At 45.2% G+C, this 20,706-nt stretch overlaps 1 protein-coding gene across 1 annotated transcript in view; it reads left to right on the forward strand.

The window, feature by feature from the left end:
* Window positions 1–9,965: 9,965 nt before the first annotated feature.
* ABCC12 (ATP binding cassette subfamily C member 12) overlaps window positions 9,966–20,706 on the forward strand; it is a 63,116-nt gene continuing 52,375 nt past the window's right edge. Inside the window, exons 1-6 of the mRNA XM_010354868.2 lie at window positions 9,966–10,429; window positions 12,664–12,819; window positions 15,401–15,552; window positions 15,838–16,067; window positions 17,430–17,603; window positions 18,383–18,530. Coding sequence (XP_010353170.1) covers window positions 10,311–10,429; window positions 12,664–12,819; window positions 15,401–15,552; window positions 15,838–16,067; window positions 17,430–17,603; window positions 18,383–18,530 — 979 coding nt within the window. The 5' untranslated portion in view covers window positions 9,966–10,310. The remainder of the gene's footprint in view (window positions 10,430–12,663; window positions 12,820–15,400; window positions 15,553–15,837; window positions 16,068–17,429; window positions 17,604–18,382; window positions 18,531–20,706) is intronic.

Consider the following 20,706-nt stretch of genomic DNA (forward strand, 5'->3'; position numbering starts at 1 on the left):
TCAGGCAGGTGGGACAAGAGAAGCTGAATCTGAGGTCCTTGGGGAGAAGGAGGCCCAGGAGTCCTGGGCAGTAGGTGCCAGGCTCTGAGCCTCATGACTGCTGACCCTCCTCCCCTCCCTCTCGTCCTCAGCCCAGGTAAAGCTTCTCCCTATAGCAATTAGCGGCCACCATTTATTCCCAAGGGCCCTTGTCTCTCATCCCCAGGACAGGCTGTGGGGAGGGGAGGAGGTGACACCACTGAATGGGGCTGCCCAAGCGGGAGGCAGCAGGATCGAGCCTCCGAGAAGAAAGGCAGCCCCTCTTCCACTTTTGGAGCCCCTGTTATCATAAAAGAAAAGGCAGAAATGCCAAGACACGATTTCAAAATCTCTGAAATACAAAAGTCTACATTGAATAATTTAAATCTTTTTCCACACATGCACAAACACATACACAGGGTAGTGTTCACAATTTAATTATGGGATTTATACCCCCCACCCACCCAAAAAAAAGACCTGGAATTCATGAAGCATTACTGTGGTTCTCATAGGAGGCTTTCCTCCTTCCTTCCTTCTTTCTTTCTTTCTTTCTTTCTTTCTTTCTTTCTTTCTTTCTTTCTTTCTTTCTTTCTTTCTTTCTTTCTTTCTTTCTTTCTTTCTCTCTCTCTCTCTCTCTCTCTCTCTCTCTTTCTTTCTTTCTTTCTTTCTTTCTTTCTTTCCTTCCTTCCTTCCTTCTTTTAAATATATTATTTTCCTGGGAGTGTAGATTTCAGTTGCCCTGAATCCAGGCTCTTGCATCCTTCTCTAATCGTGTCGGAATGTGTCTGTAACTGGATGGATGACCTCGTTTGGAGATGCCATCACTGGCCACTGTTTTAGGACCTCTTGGGGATGAGGGGACTTGAGCAAAAGCACCCCCACTTCCCTTCCTGCACCCCCAGCTTGGTGCTGTCCCCTGCATGCACTTCCCTCTGCCACCTCTCTGCCTCCCCCTCCCTCCCAACGCCAGTCCCTCATCACTCACAGGGCTTTCGGGTCTGGCTGCTGCAGGTAAGGGGGACCTGGGGACAGACAGGAGAGGTGCAGTGCAGGCAGGGCCTGGGAGAGCTCCCCAGTGTCTCCTTCGTGCTGGAGGCCTGTCAGGCCCTGGAGGAAGGGGCTGTGGGGGTTGGCGGAGACCATCAGATATTGATGACTTTGGTGGCTTTAAATTAAGAATGGATTTATTAAGAAAGAAGTAGGGCTGTCGACTCGTACCTGGGAAAAATGTTATGACTAAAGGTGTGCCTGCTTTTGGTTGATGGAGGGACTCCCATCATGAACACCAAGGAAGACCCAGAGTCCAATTCTTGAACATGAAGTTGTTAATTTTCTGGGCTAGACAGGGGCAGAAATGAAATATAACAGAGCAAAGTGGGCAGGTGTGGAAAATGGTTCTTCTTGAGATGACTTCTAGACATCTTTTGTTCTCTCTTGGGGTAGAGACGAGGATAGAGAAAAAGGCCTCAGGAAACACTATAAGGAAGACAGCAGTGCTAATGCAATAATAAATATTACATGACCCCGAATCTCAGAGTCACAGAGGCAGTAAGGAGTGGTGGGGATTGTGGCAAACTAAAGCATGTATGCCCTGCCCAGGAGGGGTTGCCGTGCTCAACGTGAGTGGATTGTCGCCATGTAAGCATACAGAGCTCCTGATATTTGACAAAAGCCAGAAGCCAGTCTTAGTTTTTTTTAATGTGGTATCTCCTCATTTTTAAATGTTTTCCACAAATTGGAAAAAAATGTTTAAACTACACAGGCCATATAAAATGGAACTGCAAGTTGTACATGGTCCACAGTTTGTGTCCTGTGCCCTAAACAGAGCTCTTCCTGCTCCTGCCTGTCCAGTCTGTTGAGGTTAGGTTAGGAACCTCCTGCCTGCCAGCAGAGGGGTGCACCAACGACTTTTTGGCACCTCCTGCCAACCCTCAGATGCTCTGCATGGAAAATACAATGCCAAGAACAGAGCCATGATGGCTGCAGGGACCCTGGCTGGGTTGGCACTGCCTCCTCCCAGCTCTCATCAGCTGTGCGCCCCTCAGACCCCATCCTGTGATTGCCAGCAAGCAGATTTCTCACCCCAGGCAGCTCCTCACTCCTGGCAGAGGATGGTGTGACAGACGGTGATAGAGACGTTAGCCAAAGCAGGCTTCCTGATTTTAAAAAAAGTCTCATTTTCCCCCCAGGGCTGCCAAATTTAGCAAAGTGCCATTCCAGCTGCAATGCTTCCAAGCCACCTCAGATCATCATAACTTCCCATGCCCTGGGGAGCACTCAAGGAAATTACCTTCTAGCACCAATTTCCTATGCACGCTGATTACTCAAACCTGGCCAGGGAGTCCTGGCCTCCAGTGTTTGGCATCTGGGACTCGGGAGCCCTAAAGACAAACTGATGACATCTTGCTGCCAGGGTCCCTTACCATTAGAAAAGGGAAGCAAAAAATAGAAATTATAAGTAAGAGTTCTCCACTAACAATGAGTTCCACCCTCTCACAGGGGCTGGGAAAGATTAGCCTGGATGAGAGAAGCTAGCAACTGGGTGGTTGGGAGTGAGTTGTAGGAAATGACAGTGGTCCTCAAATATCACAAGGCACATGAAGAGGACATCAGTGGAGGCTGCATGGCTCCTGAGAGCAGAGAAGTGTGCAGAAAAATTGCATTTAGTTCCACAGAAGGAAAAAAAATCATCCTCTTTAGGGGTGTTTCCTTAGAAAATGCTTAACTTTTTATTTTGCAATGATTTCAAACTTACAGAAAAGTAACAGAAATAATGCTAAGAGATCCCAACTACCCTCCACTGAGATTTGCAGTGACATTTTTGCCACATTTACTTTAGCATTAATATCAAAATCAGGAAATTTATCTTCGATAAAATATTATTGCAGAATCTGTAGTCCATATTTAAATTTCTCCAATGTTCCAATACTGTTCTTTTAAAAATTTCATTTACTTATTTTTGTTTTTTTAGAGCCGGAGTGAAAATTTATTAAAAAGTTTTAGAGCAGGAATGGAAGAAAGTAAAGTACACTTGGAAGAGGGTCAGGCAGGTGACTTGAGAATCAAGTGCACAGTTTGACCTTTGACTTGGGCCAATAATGTTCTTTATAGCAAATTTATTTTCCTCTGTTCATGCATCCAATCCAGGCTTGTGTGTTGCCTTTAGCTGTCACATCTCTTCTGTATCCTTTAATCTGAGATGTTTCCTCACCTTTGTTTGTCTTTCGTACTATTGATGTTTTTGAAGAGCACAGGCCGCTTGGGTTCGTCTGGTATTTTCTCAAGACTAGATGCAGGGTATGCATTTCCTGCAGGAATACTGCATGCGGGCTGTCTTGAGAAGAAGTGACTGGGGTCTGTCACCAAAGCGTGTTGAGGCCCGATCTGGCGGGCCAGAGGGAAATTCTCCATGAGAGGCTAGTTTGCCATGTCTTGGATTCTGTGATTCTCCCCCAAATAATTTCAGCTGGGTTTCAGAACTTGCTGTGAGCTCTTTCTTCTTTATCAGCGAATTTGCTTTCCTACCGCTGCTTTGCTCAGGTTACCAAGGGCAGGGCAGTGCCCCAGCGGCCATTGGGAGGTCATGGGTGGTTGATCAGGGACCACAGCTTGACTGTGCATTCTGCCCGGCAGTTGCAGAGCGAGTGGGCATGCGGTAGAAAGACCGTGCCCAAAGGCTGCACCCGAGTTCAGGCTTCTTTTCTTGCTTCTGATCCAGACCAGGGCTGGGTTCTGTTCATGCAGGGAGCCAAGGACCTATGCAAGAATGAGAGGCCAGTTTTTAAGCTCTTCAGCCCCAGCATCTCTGCAGTGGATAGCTTCCCTTTGTCTCCTGAAGTAAATGCAGAGAGGTCAGCAGGAGGCTTTTCTGAGTGGGGGGTGCCTTGGGTAGAGAAAATTCTGAAGGGCTTTCTGGTAAACAAACAAATGGAAGTCTTGTGGAAAAGGATCCAAGGAAAGTTTTGAATCTGAAGCCTTTCACAGTCATGCCCAGCCTTGTCTCGACTCTTACCTAAGTCTGGTGCATAGAGCCTCACGACACAGGCACCACACACAAACCGAGGCTCAGCCGAAACCCTCTGTTTGGGCTTTTTCTCAAATCCTTCCAGTCTCACCTCCCGCAAAAGTCCTCCCTAACCCCATCCTCCTCCCAGACCATACTGACCTCTACTTTCTCAGAACTTCTGTAGCACAGGCCTGCATTACTCAGTGACACTGAGCACAGACAGCCTGCTTTCAGGCTTTAGATTCTTAAAATTATGATCAGATATAACAGCAACGTGGGAGGAAACCAGAGTAACTTCCAGATCTTATTTCCCCACCCCTAGAGGTAACCATCATCTTGAATTTGGTGTAGAGTGTTCCCATTCACTTTGTAAAAATAAACTTTATTTTTTAAAACTGGTTTGGTTTACAAAAAAATTGCAAAGATAGTACAGAGTCCTCCAGTACCGCATATCCAGCTATCCTTGCTAATAACATTAATAACATCTCATGTTAGTATGGTATATGTGTTATAATTAATGCATGATATTGATACATTGTTAACTAATATTTATACTTTACTAGATTTCCTTTGTTTTTATCTAATATCCTTTTTTGGTTCCAGGATCTCACCCAAGAAGCCTCTTCACAAGTAGTTGTCAGGTCTCCTTAGGTGCCCCTTAGCTGTGTCACTGTCTCAGGTTCTCCTTGTCTTTGATGACCTTGACAATTTTGAAGAGTACCAGCCAGGTATTTTGTAGACTGTCCCTCAACTGGGATTTGTCTGATGTTTTTCTCATGATTAGACTGGCGTTATGGGCTTTTGGGTGGAGGACCTCAGAGGTAAAGTGCCCTTCTTGCCACATCATATTAAGGGTACACATTATCAACAGGACTTATCACTGCTGATGTTGACCTTGATTACCTGGCAGAGGTCATGTGTGCCAGGCTTCTCCACTGTAAAGTGGCTATTTTTTTTTTCCTTCTTCATATGGTACTATACTCTTGGAAGCATCGGATTCTAGTTGATTAAGTTGCTTCTCACAGGGCTATGGGATGACAATTCTGATACTGCTATACATGTACACTTAATTGAACAGTTAAGTAAACACATGGTAGGTGGTGAGAGCCAGGCTTCTCACTTTTAGAATTGGAGCTTACAAATAAGCAAGGGGAGGAGGCTAGACTTGTGATAATTATGGTAATGGATTCAAGTTGGAGAGTCAGCATGAATCAGTATGAACTCACTGTTAGCTTAAAATAGATGTGGATGGTTACATATAGAAATATTTATAGATATGTGTTTATGCACTAGTTAATATGCATATATATATTTCCTTGCGTTGTCAGCTGAGAGGGCCTAGAAGCAGCAACATCCTAATAACAAAGAATTTACCTAGTGCCCAGATCTTGGTTCTAATACGATTCTCCAATATAAGGAATTTCAAGTACTTGGAGAAGTGAAATTTTACTACAAATATAGTCATTATTAAATAAAATATATTATTATATATTGCAAGTACATGAATTTGTATATTGTATATTTTGCAAGTTTGTGAACTTTATATAAATGGCATCAGAATGTATGTATTTTTCTGCAGCTTTCTTCCCCCCTCTCAACTTATCATATGAGCTATACACACAGTTTGATATGTGGACTTAGTTTATTCATTTTTACTGTTGAATAGTAATATGCCAAATTCATATGATACAATTTATTCATCCATTTTCCTATTCATGGATGTTTAAGATATTGTAAAGAGAGCCACTATAAATATTCCTGTAGAGGGGCCACAAAAATATTTTTGCATGAGAGTCCATCCTCTGTGGATTGTTTCCTTGTGTTTTCCTAGATTGAACTTCAGTGTTGACACCAGTATGAGAGGAGAGAGGCTAGCAGGGGCAGGGAGGAAATTCAGAGGAGAATGGAAGACAGCCTGCAAAATTAGTGGCCACTCTGTATCTGACTGCTTGAACAGGCAGGCTTTCTCCAAGGCATATATATAATTAAGAAGGATAATTGCTGCCTATGTTAGTAAGACAATCTTTAACTTGACCAGATAATGCCAAATTGCTTTACAAATTAGTTATACAATTTATATTCCCACCGGGGGGTTTGAGAGCTGCAGTGCTCCATACATATGCCAAGACTTGCAATTTTTAGACTTTTAAATAATGTCTATTTGAAGAATGAGAAATGTCTGTTATTGTGATTGTGGTTTTAATTCATATTTTCCTGACACTCAGAGATTGAGCATATTTTTGTGTTTATTTGGATCATCTGTCAATTGTCTTTTGCTGGCTCCTCTAATTAATTTTTTGTCCTTCTGTTATTAATATATTGAGAATTTTTTATAAATCGCATACTGATTCTTTACAGTTAAATGGGTCACATCTATACCAGTATGTTGCTTCTCTTACAAATAATGTCTTCTGATTAATGGACATCTATAATTTCAATGTACTAGAATTTATCAAGATTTTGCTTTAGGACTTTTTTAAAAAATTGCTTTAAGAAATTCTTCTCTATCCTAAGATCATAAATACATGTCTCCGTATGTACTTTGCACTGTTAACATGGTATTCTTTTTTCACTTTGTTGCTTTTAGCTTATTTGTGTCTTTATATTTAAAATAAACTTCTCATAGGAAGCATATCATTGGATCTTGTTTTTTTTTTTTTTTTTTTTTTTTTTTTGAGACGGAGTCTTGCTCTGTTGCCAGGGCTGGAGTGCAGTGGCCGGACCTCAGCTCACTGCAAGCTCAGCCTCCTGGGTTTACGCCAGTCTCCTGCCTCAGCCTCCCGAGTAGCTGGGACTACAGGCGCCCGCCACCTCGCCCAGCTAGTTTTTTATATTTTTAGTAGAGACAGGGTTTCACCATGTTAGCCAGGATGGTCTCGATCTCCTGACCTCGTGATCCACCCGTCTCGGCCTCCCAAAGTGCTGGGATTACAGGCTTGAGTCACCGCGCCTGGCCTGGATCTTGTTTTTATATTCAGTCTGATAATCTTTTTTTTTAATTGAAATGTTTGGTTCATTTATATTTAATGTAATTATTGATATGGTTGGGTTTAAGCCTACTGGCTTACTATTAATATTTGTCTTCTATTTATTCTTTTTGTTTTTTATTCTTCTGTCCCTCCTTGCCTTTTTTTTTTTCAGTTAATCTACTATTTAGTGTTTCTTTTTATTTCCTTGACTGACTTCTTAGCTTTAACCCTTTTTAAAAAGTATTTTTTCCAGAGTTAACACAAAGTTATGATTTATACTTTATTTGTTATTTTTATATCATCCCATAGTTAATTTCAAAATAATTTATATATTTTACTGTATGTTATTGTGTGCTTATTTTTCACTTTCTGGGGAAAGGATTTGCATCTTAGATGTTTCTCATACTTATTATTACTCATTCATTCAACAAATATGTATTAAACATCTACTATGTACCAGGGACTGTTCCAGGTGTTGGAAATATAGCTGTGAACAAGACAAACATGAAGCCCACAGTTTGGGGAAATAAAAAAGTATGTAGGAAAGTTTTCTTAGAAAAGGAAATGTTTGGGCCGGGCGCGGTGGCTCAAGCCTGTAATCCCAGGACTTTGGGAGGCCGAGACGGGCGGATCACGAGGTCAGGAGATCGAGACCATCCTGGCTAACACGGTGAAACCCCGTCTCTACTAAAAATACAAAAACTAGCCAGGTGAGGTGGCGGCGCCTGTAGTCCCAGCTACTCGGGAGGCTGAGGCAGGAGAATGGCGTAAACCCAGGAGGTGGAGCTTGCAGTGAGCTGAGATCTGGCCACTGCACTCCAGACCGGGCGACAGAGCGAGACTCCGCCTCAAAAAAAAAAAAAAAAAAGAAAAGGAAATGTTTGAACTGAGACTTGAAGGCTGAGCAGAAATTGGTCAAGTGAAGAAAGGGATCCTAGGTGGTTCCAGGTTGTGACAGTAGTGAATACAAAAACTAAAAAGCAGGAGGAATAAACAGTTTGTCCAGGGAATAGTAAGATATTCCACATGGCTGGAGTCCAGCATTCAATAATACAAATAGAGGGTGGAGAGTAGAGTATGCAGTTTGTCCAGAGGTTTAGGGAGTCTCTGGTAGCTGCTAATATTCTCATTGAATAAGGAATCTACACCTGGGTCTATGGTATTCGTGTCATTAATATTCATTAACTGTGGCTGGGCATATTGGCCCATGCCTGTAATCCCAGCACTTTGGGAGGCTGAAGCAGGTAGATTGCTTGAGCCCAGGAGTTTGAGACTAACCTGGGCAACATGGCAAGACCTCATCTCTACTAGAAATACAAAAATTAGTTGGGCATGGTGGTGCACACCTGTAGTCCCCGCTACTTGGGAAGCTGAGAAGGGAGGATTGCTTGAGCCCAGGAGGCAGACGTTATGATGAGCTGAGATCGTGCCACTGCACTCCAGCCTGGGCGACAGAGTGAGACCCTGTCTCAGAGTTTTTTTGTTTTCTTTTTTTTTGGTGGCTCATGGCTGTAATTCCAGTACTTTGGGAGGCTGAGGCAGGTGGATCACCTGGGGTCAGGAGTTGGAGATCAGCCTGGCCAATATGGTGAAACCCCATCTCTACTAAAAATACAAAAATTAGCTAGAGGCAGTGGCATGCGCCTCTAGTCCCAGCTACTCTGGAGGCTGAGGCTGGGGAATCGCTTGAACCCGGGAGGCAGACGTTGCAGTTAGCCAAGATCGCACCACTGCACGCCTGCCTGGGCGACAGAATGAAACTCCGTCTCAACAACAACCACCACCACCACCACAACAACAACTTTAAATTCATTAACAATGATTAAAGAGCTTTTCAGCAACTACTAGCTCTAAAACATATGGGCTTCTCCATCTGACTACAAGTCTTCAGTTTCCATGTTTGGGGATTTATCTTTTTGAGATGAAGACATTATGATTTTCAAATTCTGTTGTAAGAAATACGTATATTATTCCAGAGGAGTTGCCTCTTGTAATATAATACAAGCAAGGGTTATTGTAGGTTATTGGAGGAGGGAAGGAACATCAGTTTCCTGTATCCAGAGTGCCTCAGATGAGATAGATGCTACTCATTCTCTATATACTCTTGAGTAAGTCCTTCCTCTCTCTGGGCCTCTGTTTCCTCTTCTGTATAATGAGAAATGTGTAAAAGGTTGCATCTGAGGACACTTCCAGCTCTGCCATGCCATGGTTTTATCAGCCACTAGCAACTTGATGGGAATCAGTTTATTCACTGCTTCTAGCTATGGAAACTTCCAGAAAGAACTCATGGGAATGTGACCCCTGTTTATATATAATAATAAGGCCCTTGTTTGCAAGTGGCAGAGACCAACTCAACATACCTTAGGTAAAAAAGGAGAATTTATCTATAGAGTATGAGGAAGGGGCTGTCATGGGACCCTAGGGCAGGAATAGAGGGAGGCCTCAGGAAAGGACTAGGACTAGCCATGGGAAACCCTCAGGGATCATGCTCTATGGATTGGATTTAGGTGGCTGGAGAATGGGGTGGCTGGCTTGGGGACTGAACAGACATTGCAAAAAGTGTCCTCTCCACCCGGGTTGTTAGTTTTCATTTGGGGCAGCAGTCACAGAAGTGTGGGGAATGTGGGCCTGTCCAGATGTGGCTGGTCCTGGGGGATGGCTTTGTTGAAGTTCTCTGACCAGTGGGTATCAGGATGGAGGGGATGTGGATGCACAGACTCCTGGGGATCTGAGAGAATCTGAAAGAAGAAGGGGTGTGCGCATGTGTGTGCACAGGTGTGTGTGGGTGTATGTGCATGAGTGTGTGTGTGCATGTGTGTGGATGTGTGTGCATGTGTGCATCTGTGTGGATGTGTGTATGTGCACGCGTGTGTGTGTGTGCACGTGTGTGTATGTCAGTCAAACTTCACTCTGAGTAATACTAAGAAAGAAAACCCATTTTCTTGGGGCTCTTTCCCTGGGCTGGGACTCAACCTTGGTCACTGGACGGGCTCCCAACCGAAACCACACCATAGGGTTTTCTGCTCTCTGCCAACCCAACATGAGCAAAGAGGAACCAAACGGTCCCACTAATAAGAAAGCCTCAGCGTAGTGTTAAGGGACGTAGCACGTCTTCTGGCCACACTCCCCTACAAATGTGGAAAGCTCATTGGGGAAAACAGTTCTCAGGGGTCAAAGCAAAGGAACTGATCTGGGTAGAGTAGGGGCTGCCTGATCCCAATTAGACATCTTCACCTCTCAATAACCTTCACCATTTCTCTGCCATAGAGTGAAAGTGTCCCCAGGCCAAAACCCCAGGGCTTCAGGCTGCCATCAGGATGGTGGGTGAAGGACCCTACCTTATCTCAGATCTGGACCAGCGAGGCCGGCGGAGACCCTTTGCAGAGAGATATGACCCCAGCCTGAAGACCATGATCCCAGTGCGACCCTGTGCAAGGTAAGTCAGAAGAAAGATGGAAGGGAGGGCCAGGGCAGGACCTCCAGGAATGTCCATCAGGAGAGTGGGCACTGCTCTTGCAACCCATCTGCTGCTCTATCTGCTCGTCCTTTGGTCCGTCCACCCATGCACGCATTCATTCATCAACCACTCACTTCCTTGCCTCCTCCTGCCCTTTGGTGAAAAGGAGGCAGTAGCTCAGGTTTAAGGAGAGCATTTCATGATCCAGGACCTGTCCAAGTGCTTTACAAATATCTTCTCATTTACTCTTCACAACCACCCTGGAGGTACTGTTACTATATCTGATAGGTGAGGAAACAGGTACAGAGAGGTTAAGTAACTTGTGTAAGGTTTGCCAGACAGTTTTTGCTTTGTAACAAACTGTCTCAACACTTAGCAGCTTAACACAATTGCCACTTATTTAGCTTACAGCTTGATGGGTGACCCATAAAATAAAGCAACGTGGGCTGAGCTCAGCTGGGTGGTTCATTTGGTCTTGACCAGACTTACTCCTGTACAGCAAGGTGGCTGCGCTGCTGGGGGTGGGCCAGCTGTTGGCTGGGGCAGTGGGGCAACTGGACCCCATGTGTGCTCAACCTCCAACAGGCTAACCCAGGCTCAGTCACACAGTAATGCGGCGGGCTTCCAAGGGAATGAGTGGCAGCACGCAGGGCTTCTTGAGATTCAGGTTTGCAACTGGCACACCACTTTTTTCACTGCATTCTATTGGCCAAAGCAGATCACAAGGCAGCTCAGATTCAAAGTGTGAGGAAACAGACTCGACTTATTGATGGAATGAGCTGCCAGGTCACATTCCAAGGGATTGGGAACAGATCGGGAGAGAAAATGAGGTCATTTTTGTAATCCAGGATAGAAACTCAGGTAGTCTGATTTCTGAGCTCCCGTGCTCAACCTTGCAGCATATTGTATTATTGTATATATTATTAGCATTATGCTAACAATAACTTTATGAAATGCTACCTTTTCTACATGGAATGAGGCCCTGTGGTTTGTTCTCTGAGCAACAGAAGGGCAAGTGGCATCTCTATAATAAGTGGACACTGTGCTACCTTCTCCCAGCATCTCTGTCTGGGCCAAGGACACACATATTTGAGCCCTCCAAGGTGGCAGGTGGAAGTTGGAAGGGGAGGACATGGGCTATTATTCCTAGCCCAGGAGATCTCTAACTGTCCACTTTTTCAACTAGTTTATAATCGCTTTGTGGAGAGGCAATGTGGGGAGGTGCTGAAGGGAATGATAGGGCTCTGGAGTCAACAAGCAGTGGGTTTGAACTCCTGTCCCACCACTTTCCAGCAGTAAGACCTTAGGCAAATACTCTAAACGCTCTGTGCCTTGATGTTTTTGTCTATGAAATGGGCATATAATACTACCCTGCCACCCATCTTACTGAGTTGTTGTGAGGAATATATGAAGTAATGCATGACTGTATCATGAAAGTCACCTTTCAGGGAATTTTTACTATGTGCTGAGCACATAGTACCTTATTCACATGATTTTAGCTTGAATTCTCCCAAAAGCATGTCCTCAGTTAAGAACTTGGAGGCAAATCGCTTATTTGAGAAGTGATTCCAAGGAGCAGGAAGAAAGATTTAGGGAGAGTGATGCAGGGAAGGAGGAAAAGATAACATGAGGTGTGGCCTCAGTGTCACTGCTGTGAGCAGAGGGGCCTGGATACTACTAGGTCCTTCTAGAAAGTGTCCAGTTTTCCACCCAGAGGATGTGATGTGGACTTCTATACTCCCCTAGTGAAGTTTTGCCCCTGGGGGTATTAATGCCCCGAAAATCTGGGCAGGAGGAGGAGGAAGAGGAGGAGGAAAAAAAGGAAGAGAAGGAGGAAGGGGAGGGGAAAAAAGAAGGAAGAGGAGGAAGGGAAGAAGAAATGAAGAAGGAAGAGGAACAAAAGAAAAGGAAGTGATGAGTTTTGAGTATTATTACCTTTGTCTTTAAGACAATTTATTAAAACTTACATAACTTAATTTTGAATATTGACTGTGTTTAACAAGTAACTTGCAAAATTCCTGAAAATTTAACAATTGGCTCTCACCAGCTGGCCCCAGCACATCACTGCTAAAAAGGCTAATGAACATAATGAATGCAAATCACAGCTTCTTAGTGCAGCTGTGGCTGTTACTGTAGTTACAAGTTCAATCCAGAGAGAGAGTTGGGTCAATGACCCCAATGTCCAGAACACTGAGCATCTTGTCTGTCTGCAGGTTGGCACCCAACCCAATGGATGATGCGGGGCTGCTCTCCTTCGCCACATTTTCCTGGCTCACACCGGTGATGGTGAAAGGCTACTGGCAAAGGCTGACCGTGGACACCCTGCCCCCATTGTCGCCATATGACTCATCCGACACCAATGCCAAAAGGTACCAGCATTTGCTTGGGTCACTGTATCAGTCCATTTTCATACTGCTATGAAGAAATACCCGAGAGTGGGCAATTTATAAAGAAAAAGAGGTTTAAAGGACTCAAAGTCCCATGTAACTGGGGAGACCTCACAACCATGGTGGAAGGCAAAGGAGGAGTAAAAGGCACGTCTTACATGGTGGCAGGCAAGAGAGTGTGTGCAGAGGAATTGTCCTTTGTAAAACCATCAGATCTCATGAGACTTACTACCACAAGAACAGCACAGGAAAATCTGCCCCCATGATTCAGTTACCTCCCACCGGGTCCCTCCCATGACAGGTGGAGATTATGGGAGCTACAATTCAAGATGAGATTTGGGTGGGGACACAACCAAACTGTATCAGTCACCTCAGGAGAAAAGCCCACTCTAACGAAAGGGTCCTGTAAACCCTTTTGTGTACTCCCTAGTTGTGTGCTTCACAATATCCCCAACATGGAAAATGACACCCATGAGTGCTGGTAACCATTCTCTGAGATTCAGGCTGGACTGCATGAACTTCTTGGCCCAAGCTGTGGGGAGGTGAGAATTAGGCAGCATTAGCGGGGAGAGAGGACTCACTGGAGAGCTATGGCCTGAGGCTCACAACCCTTCTGGCTGAGCTCCAGCTGGTTTGCAGGAGCACTGTATCAAGACAGAGGTGGCCGGAATCTCATTTTGCACTGTGCTGGTCAGACCCCACCTGACCAGCATGCAGCTTAAGGTGTCAGGTTTTGTTTTACTTTAAACATCATTACTGGACTTTCATATTACAAAATATATTTAGGTTGATCCTAATGAAACTGCCAATATTTGACAATTTTAACTTGTAAAAATGTAAATGTCATTTGTCCAACCTAATTCATATTCATTATAAAAATGTGAAAGCAGCAGAAGTTTAAGCTGTGAAAGGATCTCTCCCATGTTCCTGCTCTACTCCCTGGAGGCAAAGCACTGTGAAAATGTCAGTGTGGCTCTGTCCAGAATTTTCCTACTCTGATTAAACACACCCTGGGCTACCGTCTTCTTCAGATCAGTACCTCTTCTTACCTCACAGGTCATGTTTTATTTTAATCTAAACAAAAAATGAAGCATGCTACATAACTGTTGATCATGTTGCTCTTTTCAGTTAAGAATTTATAAAGACTTTTCCATGTTAGGACAAAGACATCAACTTCATTTTTTCCAGCAGCTGCATTGAACTCTGTGGTTCTGATTACATATATAATATGAAGAATGGGGAAGGCCTGGGAGTGTTAGTCATGGCCTCCTAATTGCTTCTAGAATTGTGCTTCTCCTCATTTGTGCCCCCGAAGAAATCTCAGCTAGTGGTACATTCGAAAATCTACCTCCTGGAGAAACTTGCCAGGGAGCTCTGAGGGCAAGGGACTGGACCAGCATCTGTGGAGTGCCGGCTCTCCTCCGTCCTCTCTGGCCAGTACTTCTCCATCTGTTCTTAAAGTTTCCTCCCATCTACCCAATGTCCACTTAGATCCTTGTCTCTCCCATGCCGTGTTATGCTCCTAGGTGATCCCCTCCACTCCAAAGGCTTAAACACCAAACACACACTGACTCCCCCAATAACGTGTCCATGTCTATCTCCAGGCCACACCCCACTTCCAGATTCTGAAACTATGTGGCCAGCATCTAATTGGACGGCTGCATTTGGATGCCTCATGAGCATCTTCTATCTAAAGCTGGACCTATTCTTGATCCAGGGCCCCAAACTGACACTAGTCCTCTTGTCTTCTGCTTTTCCCCATCTCTGTCTCTATAAATACTCACACAGTTGGCTAAGCCCGAAAACCGGAGTCCATCCTTGAACCTCTTTCTCCTTTCCTCCCACATCTCATTCATCAGTAAGACCTGCTGTCGCTCTCTGTCCACTTTTCTTTAATTCCACTGCCACCTCTCACCTGGAGGCTGACAGTCTCCTGCTGCAGTCTCACACCATCATCCATCACTTTCATAGCAGCCAATTGATCTTTTAGATGTGCAAAATGATCTTGTCACATCAGCTTAAAAATCTGTAATGGCTTCCTTTGCACTTGGAGTGAAACCTAAACTCCTGAAGGCCCTTGAGGTTTTTCCCAGGTCTTGTGAAGTCCCCCAAAGTCCCAAAAGTTCCTGCCTTGCTTCCCACTGTCCCATCAGCCCCTCCCCTTTGTGCACCACACTCCTGTCTCTCTGGCCTTCTTGCAGATCTTTGAAATTAACAACGTCCTCGCTGCACTGAGAAGATTTTTCTCTTGGCCTGTCTGTTGCCTCTGTCTTCTTATAAGAGCTGACACTGTGGCAGAGATGGGTGGTAGGCAGAGGAAAAGAAGGCCTGGCAAGGACCCAGATGCCACAGACATACCAGCTTGTGTCTAGGCATTGCCCCCTGCCCTTCCCAAATCCCACCTGCTCAGGAAAAGCAGAAAGCTGAGCCAGTGCTGGAAGGTACCACCGCCAGGGAGGTGAGCTGTGCTGAGCACCCTTGCAAGAACGTGCCCAACAGCATAGCTTCAAACAGCACATAGAAGTGCCAATCCATTTTAAGCTTCCGTTTTTTTTTATCACAGATTTCGAGTCCTTTGGGATGAAGAGGTAGAAAGGGTGGGTCCTGAGAAGGCCTCTCTGAGCCGCGTGGTCTGGAAATTCCAGAGGACGCGAGTGTTGATGGACATCGTGGCCAACATACTGTGCATCATCATGGCAGCCATAGGGCCGGTGAGTGGGGTGGCCCTTCCTCCTCGTCTGCTAGGTCCCTAGCCTAGCAAAGAATGCCATTAGTTACTTTCTCTACGAGCTGGTGGGTTTAGTGCATTGTCATTATCTGTGTGCTCCTTGGGGGAGAATTTTCATAAAGTGAATCCTTGTCAAGCACAGCAGCAGCCACCAAAATTAATTAAAAAGTTTGCCTCCTGAAATCAGGTTGCTGGCATGATCTGAGGCCTCATATGCCAGCCTCAGTTCTCAGTGGCCCTCTCTTCTCCCCACCATGCTGTTTTACAGACAGTTCTCATTCACCAGATCCTCCAGCAGACCGAGAGCACCTCTGGGAAAGTCTGGGTTGGCATCGGCCTTTGCATAGCCCTTTTTGTCACCGAGTTTACCAAAGTCTTCTTTTGGGCCCTTGCCTGGGCCATCAACTACCGTACGGCCATCCGGTTGAAGGTGGCGCTCTCCACCTTGGTTTTTGAAAACCTGGTGTCCTTCAAGACATTGACGCACATCTCTGTTGGCGAGGTAAGCTGGCTCAGAGGAGTTTAATGTTGGAAAATGAGTCCCGAGTAGTTTGAGTGCATGTGAGATGTGGGTCCTGGATGGAGCACCTGCCTTCGTTTTGCTTGTCTATGACCTCCCCTTCATGTCCCATCTCCTGGCTAAGTGAGGGGTGGAGACGCAAAACACCAGAGGGAGTTCAGAGACAGGAGGGCTCGGTTCAGGCTGGAGAATTTGGAGAGACTTCCTAGTTCCAGTGGGAACAGGGCTCAGGGAGACTTAATCCAGTTGCTTTGATGGTCTATGGGGACAGTGGAGCAGTACTGAGCACACTATAGGCATTTAATACAATGGATTGACTGATGGCTCCAATAATCCCAATTGTATAGCACAGGGAGTGCCAAAACCACAATGAAGACCATGCCTGTTGGACTTCAGAGCTGACATTTTCTTAAACTCTTAATCCTTGGCAATAAAATCCTTAACACTTATCAAAAACAAAAAACAAACAAACACAACACACACACACAAACAACAACAACAAAAACTCCCTAATCAAGGGAACCCCAGGTGGTGTGGGGTAAGATAAGAAACTTGCTTCTTTCTTACAGTTGCTCTTTTAGCAAGCTCAAAGCATCTAATTATGATTAGATTCAGTTGCATACAGCAAACCCAAAATAACAGTGGATTAAACAAAAGGAATTAATTTCACTCTACGTAAAAGGAATCTAGAAGGGAATAATGCAGGGTTGCCACAGGAGCTTCCAGCTCCTTCTGCCCTTATCACTACCTTTGCACCTGGCTCTCATCATGGTTCAGAAGTAGATGCTAGAGACCCAGCCATCCCAGCCACGCTTCAGACAGGTGGTAGGAGAAAGAGGAACAGAAGAAGGGGTGCCTTTCAGGTTGAGTTGACTCCCTTTAATAATTCATCACAAATGTCTCATTCTACACTTTGGCTTACATCTCATTGCCCTCAACATGGACACATGGCCACACTCATTCCACAAAGAAGGCTGGGAAATGTAGTCTTTTCTGGGCCCATCTCTTCCCCGAAGAAGCGGAATTGCCTTCACAAGGAAGGCAGAGGTAGAAGGAGGTGCGGGAGACTGTGTAGACAGCTAGCAGTGCCTCCAGCATGCTCCCAGATGGTAACATTACACTTTGTCTTTCTGCATTGAGATGATCAGCCCTAAAAGACCGGCCTCTCCAAAGTGGTACCACAACCCGTAAAACTCATCGTATTGGTCCCCAGTGACCCCTTCCTGCTTTAGAGTAGTTTTTCTCCTTTCTCCCTAGATCCCCCCGGCCAGTCTGAAAACCTTCATTTAAAGACATGTTTTACTGACTCTTCCAAAGCCTGAACCCTTGTGCTTTTCTTTCCAGGTGCTCAATATACTGTCAAGTGATAGCTATTCCTTGTTTGAAGCTGCCTTGTTTTGTCCCTTGCCAGCCACCATCCCGATCCTAATGGTCTTTTGTGCAGCATACGCCTTTTTCATTCTGGGGCCCACAGCTCTCATCGGGATATCGGTGTATGTCATATTCATTCCCGTCCAGGTAATGGCGGGCTTTTGTGCTTCTAACTGCTTTATATTTGCATTTCACGCACTTTCACTGAATTGGGTGGAAAGCTGCATTTCTGGCTCATGAAGCCTGTGCCCCATTTTGTACCCACAGATTTACTTCCTTTGGCACAGGGTAGTTTTTGTTTGTTTGTTTTTTGTTGTTTTTTGTTTGTTTGTTTAGTGACAGGGTCTCGCTCTGTCACCCAGGCTGGAGTGCAGTAGTGCAATTGTAGCTCACTGCAGCCTCAACCTCCTAGGCTCAAGCAATCTTCCTGTCTCAGTCCTGCCAACTAGCTGGGACTACAGGTGCATGCCACCGTACCTGGCTAGTTAAAAAAAAACAAATTTGTAGAGATAGGGTCTCGCTATGTTGTCCAGGCTGGTCTTGAACTCCTGGGCTCAGCCCATCCTCCTGCCTCAGCTTCCTGAGCAGCTGGGATTACAGGTGCAAGCCACTGCACCTGGCCACAGTGAAGGCTTTAAAAAAATTTGAATTTGAATGCTCTGGGAAGTGGAATGCCTCTTCAATTTGTCAAAGCCCCCAGCACTCCCCTTGCGTCCTGGCAATTCATGCCTTTCTATCACCTGCCTGACCCCTGCGTGGTGTCCCTTAGCATGAACAGCCATAACTCAAAGGAAGAATCTTGGCTGAGAATCTCAAGCCAATTTCCTTTAGAACTTTTCCTGGCACTTAACTCCCATCTCTGGATTTTTAGGCCAGCTGCAACTCAGCAGTTCTCTCTGAAAACAGTGTTTGTACCTTGATTTCAGATGTTTATGGCCAAGCTCAATTCAGCTTTCCGAGGCTCAGCAATTTTGGTGACAGACAAGCGAGTTCAGACAATGAATGAGTTTCTGACCTGCATCAAGCTGATCAAAATGTATGCCTGGGAGAAATCTTTTACCAACACTATCCAAGGTAGGACAAGAGTAGCTGCTTAAAGAACCACTTATCTTGTAGAATATGCTCTTCTAAGGGGTTCTTAAGGTTCCCAGGGCCAGGCATTCCAGAAGGAGGCTGAGGGGACCCTCTGAGCTGCTCTGCAGGTCAAGGGATTTTTCAAAGGATTATGGAGATTTAATAATAGAGCCAGGCATCCGGGTTCTGGTGAACCCAAGGGTGAGTGACATATGGTTTCTCTTTCCTGGGGCATGTGGATCCTGGTCCTGGCAAGTTACCTTTTATAAAAATAATCCACTAAAATATTGTGAGCAGGAAAAAAGCTGTCTCCAGCTATTTCCTTGACTTAGAAGACATCTACACACACATATGCTCACACACATCCAGGGTTACACAGACCTCTTTGCCTGCAGCAGCGTCTCTGTGTTTGGATGGTCCACTGACTCAACGCTCCTTGGGCAGATACGAGGAGATGCATATGTAGTTTTACTTTTTTTAAAGCTGATATAGAAACTATTTCGATCAAATATAAATGCAAATCTAATTGCAGGGACATTTACATAATTGCTGACATAGACTCAGGTGGTTCACCAGTTAATGATCTGAACCACTGTTACAATTGACTCTCTGGATGGACAATTACACTTTTGCACCAGCATGGAACCGGGCCAAAGCTGTGTATCTGCACTCTAGGGAGTGGCTGTAGAGCACCTGCTTCTGAGCTGGCCAAAGGAAGTGCCCCAGGTTGGGACCCCAGCAGCACTAGGGGACCCCCTTTGAAGACCCTGAAACACATCCTCACACTCTGAGTTCACGTCAGTGCAATTTAATTTGATTTGATTAAATTTGTTTCCATATGATTTCAATTTAATTTAACTTGTCAATTTAGTTCAATAAATATATATCAAGTTCCTGCTGTGTGCAAGGCCATGGGAGCTACACAAATGAAATGAAAAAGGATTCCTGCTTTTACGAGTAAGGGAGGATGAGATAACTTAGCTCAAAAATAGCCACGAGTTTGTTGGCTGTACCTTCAGAGTATATCCGGAAGCCATCTGCTGCTCTCCATTCCACTCCCACCCAGTCCAAGCCAATATCCTCTCCCTCCTGGACTATGACATCTAGGCCCTGCTCCTGCCTTCCCCCTCCCTCCTGCAATCCACTGTGCACTCAGCAGTCAGAGTGACCTTTAAAAAATGTCAGTCAGATCCTGTTCCTCCTCTGTTGGAAAATAGTGGCTTCTTATCACACTTAAGATTATTCAAAGTTAGGTCTTTGGAAGGAAATCCTTCCAAAGGAAGGAAATTCTTCCAAGGAAGGAAATTCTTTCATATGGTCTGTTAGGTTGGACACGATCTGAACCTTGGTGACCTCTCTGACATCATCACATTCTACCTTAACCTTAGGAAACTCAGCTCTAGCGGTGTCTGCCTTAGTTTGTTTCTAGAACCACACGCCACACTCATTCCTTGCACTCGCTGTCTCCTTTGCCTAGAGGGCAATCCCACTGGATGTTTACGGTGACTTTGTCTTTACTTTAGGTCTCTTCTCAACGTCCAGAGAGGACTTCTGGGCTGCAGTTCCAAGCATTTCCATGCCCTACCTCTCAATCACTTCATCCTGCTCATTTCTTTCAGGTCACACAACACAATTTGTAATTACTTAATTGTTTATTTCTTTATTGTCTATCTCCCCCACTGGAAGAGGGCCGAGACCCTGTTCACTCCTCTATTCTCCAACCACAAGTGCAGCACCTGGCATATAGTAGACATCAGGTTTAAATGTCTTGAGTGAGTGAACACATGAATTCACGTTATTCTATGGGGGAAGTTGGGGAAAGTGCCACAGGAGAAACAGAGATGCTCCATGGAAGAGCATACTGGGTTAGGGAGACTGGGAAAGGCTTCCTGGCAGAAGTGGCTTTCAGGTAGGCCAGAGGGATAGGACGGATTGGGATGTACAGAGAACTGGGGAGGAGGAGAGGCCTGGAGGTGGAGATAAGAGGGTGCTCTTGGGGACAAGGGGGTACTAGATGTTCTTTAGGGGAAGGGCACCTGGATAGCAGAGCTTGGATCCCAGGAGAAGTGGACTCCAATCTGCCCCGATCACTGAAAAGGCAAGTTACTAAACCTGCAAAGACAGTTTTCTCTCCTGTCAAAAAGGCGTAAAATAGCAGGCTGTCTCTCATCACGCA

This window comes from Rhinopithecus roxellana, chromosome 20 (assembly GCF_007565055.1).
Source record: "Rhinopithecus roxellana isolate Shanxi Qingling chromosome 20, ASM756505v1, whole genome shotgun sequence".
NCBI lineage: Eukaryota > Metazoa > Chordata > Mammalia > Primates > Cercopithecidae > Rhinopithecus > Rhinopithecus roxellana.